General features: G+C 36.0%; 1 protein-coding gene across 1 annotated transcript; it reads right to left on the bottom strand.

Moving 5' to 3' along the window:
- Positions 1 to 7,693: 7,693 nt before the first annotated feature.
- On the bottom strand, positions 7,694 to 10,156 carry LOC105212262 (protein toll-like). Its single transcript, XM_054231788.1, has one exon. It carries the CDS (start codon positions 10,154 to 10,156, stop codon positions 7,694 to 7,696), a length of 2,463 nt encoding a protein of 820 aa, XP_054087763.1.
- Between the last annotated feature and the right edge of the window lie 920 nt (positions 10,157 to 11,076).

Raw genomic sequence — 11,076 nt, 5'->3', positions numbered from 1 at the left:
AAAATATTTGCTTACTTCGCGATTTGTTGTCATTGCATTAGGGGATAAAATGGCAAATATATTTCCATATTTCATTCGGCGAAAAAGATTGATGCTTGGGAAAAGCTAAAAATCTGTACTCGAAGTTATTGACACTCATTTATCATATTGTTGAAACATAAAAAAACAATCTCTGTAAATATTACATGCAAAGACAGCAAGTCAACATGTATTAGATATATTAGGTTATCCATTTTGGGGTTCGTAAATTCAATAATCCATTATGGCAGATTTTACTTCTTCTTAGAACTTTCTTTATTCAGTAAAGACTGAACATAAAAAGTAAAGATTTTCTTCATTTCTTCTATTTGTCTATACATAAAAAACTGGAAACATAAGGTCAAAAAGAAATCCTTTATTTCTATCATCAAATTACATCTTTTATTTAGTATAGTCATTCCGATATAGATGGAATATACACTATTTTGTTTGATAATTTATTGGCTTTTTGAAGATAGTTTCATAATGTCTTTCTCATAGAAACCCTGGTCCCTATTGGCAAAACTAGGACAGGCGATTTTCAAAACTTTCTCTTAAGGCGAATTTTTCACCAGCATCAAACTCATGCGCTACAAACAGGTAGTGATCGCTTGGTGATAGCTTCCAAACTATAAGGTGAATGCATGACAACTTCATAACCAAGCTCTCGCAGCTTCTGGCAAGTCACTATGGGCCTGACGTCTCCCTGATGGAACACAGGCCATAGCTGTTGAAATTGTTGACATTATTCGGACCTGAATTAAAAGTTTGATCGTAAAGGAGCAGCTAATAGTGGTTGCTATGTTGCAGTCTGGGCTCGGAGAACTTTTGCACTGGCACTGGTTTTTGCTTGGTGTTATCGTAAGTGACCAATAACTATCCGCTTAAAAAATGTAACGAATTTGTTGCGTTTCAGCAGCGTTTTGGAGATGGAAATTCGATCCATGAGTTTTTTTTCGTAAACATCGTTATATTTTTAATATCCAGCATTTTTCCAATGATCTCCAGAGGGGTGTTGTGCAAACAGTGTTTACATGACGGACGTACGGTCGGTTGACAAAATAGATCTATTATTGTTGCTGTAATCTCAGAAAATATTCGAAAAATAAGTATATGGAATTCTGCCGAGTTGATTGTTATTGGCCGGTTATTAATCTGAGACCCTAATGTTAGTCATATTTTACGTATAAGAGAATTTCCATATTGGCTGTATCGGTCAATTTATATGAGACAACTTCATGCAATTGATGAGAATATTAGACTAGTAGTCTTATTCCAATTTGAAATTAAAAGTCAATTAATTTGATTTCCACTTTCCATTAGCTCCCATGTAAAATTTAGGAATTTTTTTAGATTGTTGTTGCTTTTAACTTGTCATATGCTTGATAAAACTTTGTTTGTACAGAAAGCTCGTTCTAAAAACGGCTATAAGAACAATCGGTCCAAATTTTCTATTTTTCTATTGCCTATCACTGGCTTTCGAAGCTCATTTATATAATATTTAATTAATATCTGAAATCGGTTCTTTGTTACTTGATTATTTTTTAAATAAAAAAAGTCAATCGATAACGATTATTTTACTATCGATAAATATGCAACCGATAACGATTATTTTTTATACCCTGAACAGGGTATATTAAGTTTGTCACGAAGTTTGTAACACACAGAAAGAAGCGTCGGAGACCCTATAAAGCATATATATAAATGATCAGTATGTTGAACTGAGTCGATTTAGCCATGTCCGTCTGTCTGTCTGTCCGTCTGTCAGTCTGTATATATACGAACTAGTCCTTCGTTTTGAAATGCAGATGTTATTTTCTCTTCTAGAAGCTACTCGATTGTCGGAACTGCCGATATAGGACCACTATATCATAGAGCTGCCATACAAACTGAACGATCGGAATCAAGAGCTTGTATGGAAAACTTCCGCATTTTACTACATATCTTCACGAAATTTGGTGTGAGTTATCTCCGAAAAAATTGTTTAGATCGGTTCACTATAGCATATAGCTGTCATACAAACCGAACGATCGAAATCAATGGCTTGTATGGAAAAATTTCGCATTTGACGTGGTATCTTCACGAAATTTGACATGGATTACTGCTTAAGGTAATAATATAATCTCCGAAGAAATTGTTCAGATCGGTTAACTATATAACCTTAGTGTTTCTAGCAAACAACCCGGCTAAAAAGAATTAGTAAAATGTTTTCTTTTTTTATACTTACTTTTTCTTACGTCTTTAGATTTGCTTAAACCCATAGTTACTAAAAGAAATGCACCTGTGAAGGGTATATTAGCTTCGGTGCAGCCGAAGTTAACGTTTTTTCTTGTTTTCGCTAAGTATGCAATCGTTTCAAACGATAACGATTACTTTATTATCGATAAATATGTTATCGTTTCTACCGATAAAATTTATATTTTCTGATCTTTTATCGATAATTATTTTCAACTGTAAAGTGTTTTTATTTATTTTTTAATAAATCTGTCTGTACTCAATGTGAAATCAAGTAAATATTAATTTTTTTAATCTCTTACAACGCCTTAAACCGTTTTTGCATAAATAATCCCATTCGTTTTGTATTACAATTCAAAAGTAATATGCATAAAAAATCAAATATTCACGCCAAGAGCGCTATGCGACTTAACTGCGTCTCAAAATTCACAAAAGTACGCATTTTCATGTGAGAGAATAATTGGCTAAAGGCATTTGCTGATTGTGACATATGGATTTCGGCTGCAAAAAATTGTTAAGCGTCTGCACATTTGCATGCCTCACACGCATACACACTCAAAACTCGCTTCCAATATAGCACGCATATTACTCATACGCCATGTCAGTCATGTTACTCATACGCCTTGACGCACAACAGGCAGTGTGCTGTTTGTGAAATAAATCACTTTGACGAGGAGCAAAAGCCGAATTTGAAGATTTGCATGATTTTTTTGGAGTATGCGCGCATTAATATAGTGTGAAAGTGATTAATTGTGCAAAAGTCTGCGTGAATTTTGCATTTTTGACAATTATGTGATAAGCGAATGTCTGGGAGTTTGGAATAAACTTTGATGGAATTCATCGAAATATTTTAAAGAATCTTGAAAGGGTACGATTTTTGTATGATATTTCTTATATTTTTTTATATTATTTTATATATTTCTCCCACTATTTTGCCGCTTTGTCCCAACTCTCTTTCAATGTCATGCACACCCATACAATATTGAATATAAATTGAAACTTGAACGCCAATTGCGTTTTTGTGCGCCAACAATTGAAATTGCCAATGCTCAAATGCAAATATAAATATATGTACACATAACTGTACATTTGTATGTGTGCACATGTGAGTACAATAGCACGCAATTGTTCATTCGATTAAAAATCCAGTTAAATAAGTGGCTTCCTTATGTTTTGCTTGCTTTTGCATATATGTGTGTGTGTCTGTCTTTTTGCTTTGTATTTGCCCAACAAAGTAATTGGAAAACAAACAAAAAAATATTTAGCTATATATAGTCACCCAGAAAAAGATGAAGTGAAAGCAAGAAATCGAGAAATGAAATTGAATTCATCGTTGATTTGTTCCATTGTATGAAATTTGAAATTTGAATTTGCACTTGGGACTTGCGCAATTGCGTAAGTTATTGGAAAAGTTGCACGCTTATTGTTTTAAAGTAATTATTACTCACTTCCGGAATTGCTATTCGCAATTGAATAGAAAGTGTCGCACTGTGTGCTCACTTTTGTGGCGAAAAGAGTTAAGAAACTTATATGGAATTTGCAAGACTGCTTTACTGCTTTAGAATAATACAAAAGGTGTGTAGTTAGTTTTCGAAGTCGCATAAGTTTAATGGCGATAAGTTGGATATGTTTTGAAATTCAGTGTCAGGGTATGACCACAAATCTTAAGATTAATAGAAGTATTTAATGGAAGAGGGGATCTCACCTGTCAATTGACAAATTTCAAATTCTTGGTCATAATCTACCAAGAATATTTGTTTTGAGATCGTATTTCACATCGTTAAAAAGGGCGCTGAACCCTTTCCGGTTTGTTTCAAAGACTGTTGGTATTGGTATACACAGGGATTAGTTTCCTCTTAGGGTCAAGGTTCAGATCAATATCTGAAAAATTTTATTATACTAAATTTTGTATTGAGTATCTGTAAATTAGACGCCGTATATGACGGAAAAGCTTGAAAAGTGATCTCATGACAGTGAATCTGGAAAATGAGTGGATTTAATGGTATTAGACCATAACGGAAAGTGGTGCTACATGAGAGGGTTTGAGAATACATAAAAAGTGGTGATTATTGCCTGGTGGGGATTCAATGGATTCGAAAGATATTCTGGAGATATCATGGTGAAGTATACATTTGTAGGGCGTTTGACCAATGATATTAACAGAGAGATATTCTCTCTCGCTTCATTAAAAAGACTCTTAGAGTTCATTGCAGTTGAATTGGAAAAGTGGATTATTTAAGTAACCGATAACAGTTCTAATTTTTATACTCTCGCAACAAAAGTTGCTAAGAGAATATTGTAATTTTGTTCACATAACGGTTGTTTGTAAGTCATAAAACTAAACGAGCCTAATATAGTGTTATATATATCAAAATTATCAGGACGACGAGACGAGTCAATATCCGAACGTCCGTCCGTCCGTGCAACGGATAACTTGAGTAAAAATTGAGATATCTTGATGAAACTTGGAACACACGTTCCTTGGGACCGTGAGAGGGTTGCTTTCGAAAATGAGCAAAATCGGACCACTGCCACGCCCACAAAATGGCGAAAACCGAAAACACATAAAGTGTCATAACTAAGACATAAATAAAGTTATAAAAAAACTTTGGAATAAAGGATCGCACTAGTAAGGGGCACATTTGGATTTATTTTTTTTTGGGTAAGTTGGCATGGCCCCGTCACCAAATCGGTTATTTTTATATATCTCGCAAACCAATAAAGCCATATAAACCACAGGCATTTCTGCAGGCGTTTCTTTTAGCCATTTCTTAATACACCTCAAAAATGAAAGAAATCGGATAATAACCACGCCCACCTCCCATACAAAGGTTAGATTGAGAATTACTAAAAGTGCGTTATCTCACTAACGAAAAACGTTAGAAACACTAAATTTTACAGACGAAATAGCAGAAAGAAGCTGCACTCAGATCTTTTTACAAAATGGAAAATGGGCGTGGCGTCGCCAACTTATGGGTTAAAAACCATATCTCAGGAACTACTCGACCGATTTCAATGAAATTCGGTATATAATATTTTCTTGACACCCTGATGACACGTGTGGGTCGAAATCGGTTCACAACCACGACAACTTCCCATATAACTCAATTTTGAAGTCCATCTGATTTCTTCACTTTATAAGATATACATAAGGAACCAATGAAGATAGCGAAATAAAACTTTACAAAAATACTGTGTATGATCTGTGACATCACTTGTGAACAAATTTTCGAAATCGGACTATAACTTTTCAAAGCCCCGGATATCGAATATGAAGAATTCAGTACCCATGGTAATTTTTCACCGAAAATGTCGGTAAATCTTTCATATATCTTAATTTAATTCAGAGGAAATATTTTTTTTCTAATAGTGTGTCTCTGTACCACAAATGGTTTAAATCGGGTCTTCCCCTAGCTCTCATATACCTAATTATAGGATTTTCAAATTGGGTCAAATTGTGTGTTATCTTAATAAGAATATATCAATAAATTGCGAGAGTATAAAATGTTCGGTTGCACCCGAACTTAGCCTTTCCTTACATGTTTTGGTATATCTTTATCCCAAATAAGGGAATTATGCCAAATTAAATCAGTGTCGCTGCTTCTTTTATTGGCTCTACATACAACTGTCTAAGCGATTTAGGTCGTGCCCACACTGGTGTTGTTTCCTTTTTACACTAGTTAGCAACGATTCGAAACAGCAAGTGAAACAAAATCACCCACCCATTGATATTTCTCTTTAAAAGGAGGTCTCCCCGTTCTTATAGTGTTACTAACGGGCATAGTAACAAACAAATTCTTGCCTAAAGAAACTATATCTATCTCTCATTAACGAATTCTCTCTGTTTTAAATCGCTGTATCTATGTCATTTCGCAATTTATACAACATGGTAATCTCATATGATTAATGTTTAAGATTTAAAGTTTGGAATCCTTCTTTCTTATACTCTTCAACAGCCGCCTCAACGAATTTTTCAATTTACTATTTAATATGTGATTAATAATTTTTATGTTACTTTTTAAAAAATCCATATCAGTTGCAATAACAATAAACTATATTTTTTTGCCTCAGTTTCCATTCAACGGTGCCAAAATAAAACAAATAATAATTTTTTTACTGAGATAACAAATTGCCATGAAAAAGAAAAAACGAACACAAAATATGCGCATTGGATTTAAACTTGATCGATGATATTGAATTTTTTATTTTAAACTAAAAACAACAAATGCTTTTATTTATTATTATTTATCAACGAATAATGAGCACGCTTAAGCTAATAAGGCAGGCATTCAAAGCGGTGAAGATCATAGATTTTATGATAAAAATTCAAAAATTTTGTACTTATACTATGTTCGGACCGACATTGAAAACATGTTTTCATTGAAAAAATGGGTCTTCGTACGAAAACTTGTGTTTTCATCCATGCAAAATCTGTCAAACAAAAACACAGTTTTCGCTGAAAACTTCTTGAAAACTTATATTCCACTCGTTATAATCGGAGCCTGCTCTAGTTTAGTCGATATTATTGGAAGACATATTTTGCCAAAAAATGTCACCCTATTATGCTGGTAATCTCTCACTGACAATTTGATAACTAGAGTACAGGGCAGAAAAAATTCCAAAATTTTTTGAGAAAAAAGCGCTTTGAAATTACATGCAACTCGACTCATGTATTGGGCACAAAGAGAGAGAGGCCACTAGAAAACAAAAATCATTATATGAAAGATGGGGTAATTCCTGAAGTTTCATTAATATATCAGAAGTTTTACTCAAGTAATCGCTTGTACGGACAGACGGATTTTAACTCGTCTCGTCATCCTGATCATTTTGATATTTATAACCCTATATCGTTTAGTTTACTGACTTACAAACAACATGAGAACAAAACTTTGATTCTTTCTTAGCAACACGTTGCGGGAGTATAAAAATTCTCAAATGTAAACAAACAAATAAATTTGTGAATTGTCAATGAAAACGCATCGAAAACACAAAATGTCGGTCAGAACGACTTTGGTTCCACAATCCAAAAATTGTGTTTTCAAGTTGTTTTCAATGTCGGTCCGAACGTATTATTAGAGGTATAAAACTATAGAAAATATAGAATTCTGAGATGTATATAATTATGAATATAGATATGTATGTACGGAATTCTTTGATTCAAAATAATATCACAACAACAGCTGCCAATAAATAAAGTGAACGCTGTTCGTCGAAGCTATTCACTCCAAAATAAAAACAAGAAAATATACAGATAGACATACATACCAAAATATTGATTTCGAAATGTTTCAAAGGCAATAGCCACGAAAAAAATAGACACATTAGCAAGAAAGCATCGAAAAACAAGTTAAACACATTCAAATCTTTATTAAAAATATTGACTATAACTTGAATCTTATAATACAAAGATTAGATTATTCCATCTAATTTACTACACATACTATTCCTCCAGTTCACCCAACGTATTCCGCTCCACATCGCCAATAACATAAGCTCTCCGACGTTCATTCAACTCAAGCATGCCGGCACTGCGCACCTCTCCCCTGCGATGTGGCATTGCATAACGCAGCTTATTCCAAAACCATGGATGATCTACCCACTCCAAGTAGGTGTTCATAGTCAAATAGGCGCGTAACTCCTTATCGAGCTTCGTCACGTCTGTAAGCTCACCATACTTTATTATAATTATGCGCGAGCGTCGCTCATTCAAAGCGCACTGATGCGCCGTACGAAATTCCATGCGCGCCCAATCCGATTCGATGAAATGTTGTGAGAGGACAATAATCGTACGACGCGATTGATCGACGGACTCAATAATTTGTTCGGGTATATAGGCGCCCGCCAACCAATTGCGCTCATGCGTGCACACGCTAAATTGTGGTTCACCCTGCTCGAGACCGGGCAATAGAATGTCATTAACAAAACGTGCGTCTTGATGGGCATACGATATGAATGCATCGAATGTTTTCTCCTTGTCCAACTCATGCTCGCGTATACAACAGAGAAACACACCGTGCGCATACAGCCACACGTGAAGCTCCAACTTGTATTTATAGCAAAGCCCAAATAAGCTAATGAACACTATAATTACCAGCGATATGCTGAAAAGTAACCACGCCAAGTGCATCGATTCAGGCACACATACATCTTCGTAGCGCGCTTCCTGCAAACTGGTATTCTCTAGATTGGCGCAAACCAAGAGCGTCACATCGGGTATGCGCTTACGATGCGTGCGCACAGCGTTCAGCAACTGCTTAGCGTCACAGTCGCAGAGCCAAGGATTCTCAGAGAGATAAAGCTGCCGCAAAGTGGCGCTCTCATTGAGAAAGTATTGTATAAAACCGTCGCTCAAGCGCTCCAAACTATTGTTGCGCACATCAAGTACTTCCAATTGGGGCGGCAAGTGCGCGCTTTGTATATTCTCTAGGCGATTGTGTGCCGCATATAAGCGCGTTACATTGGCATAACCGAAGGTCGCATTCGAAGGTAACATATAAAAATTATTGTGCGTAATATCAAGTCTACTCTGCGTTAAAGAAACCTGCTCTGGGCGCGGCAACTCTGTAAGGCCCTCCAAATGCGCGTGTGAACAGTTGATGTACAGCGTGCGCGTGTCATAGTGGCAATTACAGCCGGTGGGACAAAACTTTGGCATCCAAGGGCAAATAGCACGATTCCTAATCAAATAGCTATGATTGTGCAAATTACACATCTCATCAGTCTCCATCAATATGTTTGTGCAGTCGATCAAAGATATGGTGCAGTCGCATTGCAGTGGATTGTGCTGTAATAATATTTTAGGCTTATACGCACCATAATTAGGCGAAGGATGACTTAAAGCGTATATTTGCTTTATTTGATTATTTGTGAAATCGAGCTCATAGGGACATCTCACGTCAGCATTGATATCACGTAAATGAAAACTTTCGATCATATTATAACTTAGATCGATTAGTGTCCTACTGCATTTCTCCGAATACCATATACTCGACAGCCGCTCCGAATAGTCTTGGAAATAAGGTGGCGTTGCATCAATTTCTCTAATGTGCTGACGTGAGAGTAATGTATAATTCTCAAACTCACCTGCGCCCGCAATGTGCGCGAATTTATTGTAGCTCAAAATTAATCGATAGAGAAAGCGCAGTGGTTGAACAGCAGCAATAATATTTGTAGGCACACTAAATTGATTTCCGCTCAAATCAAGCTTCCACAAAAGCGGAGTGGTATTAAAGATGCCCGGTGGCAGCGCATGCAAGTGATTGAAAGAAAGATCAAGAATTATCAGTTTTCCTTGCGCGCGCAGTAAACCACTCGGCAGTGCCGCCAAGCCATTCCATGATAAATTCAATTCGTTTAACTCGGTTAGTGTGACAAAGAGTTCACTTGACAATGTTTGCATGTAATTACCCAGTAAATTTAATTTACGCAAATTCGATGTATCACGAAAATGTGCCGCTGTCAAATTACGCAGCAACCCCTGATTTCTTCTATGAGCGCCCACTACAAGCTTATTCAGCCCGTAGAGCGTATGGAATATTTGCGACGGTAGTGTTACTTCATAAAGCTCACAAAAGAGTTCTAACTCAAGCGTTTCCAATGCGCTTTGATTGTGAAAAAGTTTTGCGGGCAATATGTCCACTGCGTTGCTATTCACATACAAACGAAAGTACAACCGCTGCAAACCCACCGCATTGTGTAAAACACGCGCAGGAACAGGTAAAGCGTCTTCGAATCTGATAGTACCTGAGTAGGTAATATTTGCGCGCCTCAATATTTCCGGCAATATCATACAATTCTTTAATTCATAATCAACCGTATTATACTGAAAGTAGTAAGGAATTTGTGCTTCCTCTATTTCCTTGGCAGTTGTATTCTTCTCACAGCTTATAGTAAGCCGCGTCATTTTTGTACGAGGAAATCTTTCATCGATAAGTATAGAAACACCATTCATGAGGCAAAAAAGCTCATCATGGTTGCATTCACAGCGCTTGTCGTTGCAAACAGGATTGTCTGGAAGTGGTGCACTCAAAGTTGGCTTTAATGTTGTTGCAATTTGTGCTGATGCGCTTGCTATTGGCGTTAGATTTGACTGTGACAGCATGTTGAATATTATGAAGAGCGCAAGTTGTTTGGGAGAGCAATCGTGATAACGGTGTGTGTGGCAATTTAACGCGTTCATTTTTAAACCGAAAGTGTTAAAGTACTAACACTCTTATTTATCCTTTATTGTCCTTTTTACTACTAGTCAATCTAATTACTCAGTTTTTGCACTTTATTAAATTATAAAATCCGAAAGAAGTCTTTATAGTTATGATTTCGATTTGAAACTAAGCATAATTACCCGATCAAAGCAGTACATACATAAAATTTCTTTAATTTTTGCTGCCGCCATGAAACCACACATGATTAATACAGTGAATAATACAGGGTGTTTCAAACAGTTGGTGTCGTAAGCATTTCATTTCAGATTATCCAGTGTGTGATCGCGTTGGTCTCTCTCAGCTTTCTTTGAAGCTTGGTAGTTACTAGTTGTCTCACTTTTGGATTCAATTAATAACTCTAATATTCCCAGTCCAAACCATAGGGTACAATTACCCCACTCATAGTAGAATCTCTCCTCATCCAAATAGGAGTTTGTAAAAATGTTTAAACAGTTCTGAGAAATATTGGCACTCACCTCTCGTTCAAATCTATAATTGTTCGGGATATTTTTGAGGAATATTCCCAGATACATCATACAATAAATATATATATCATATTGGTCTACAACTTTGCGTCCGCCGTTTTCCATTAAGGTTTTGACCACTGGTCGACTAAATCGAT

This window comes from Zeugodacus cucurbitae, chromosome 5, assembly GCF_028554725.1.
Source record: "Zeugodacus cucurbitae isolate PBARC_wt_2022May chromosome 5, idZeuCucr1.2, whole genome shotgun sequence".
NCBI classification, from domain to species: domain Eukaryota; kingdom Metazoa; phylum Arthropoda; class Insecta; order Diptera; family Tephritidae; genus Zeugodacus; species Zeugodacus cucurbitae.
Note: the sequence above shows the minus strand (reverse complement) of the source record. Positions and strands in the feature narration are given on the sequence as shown.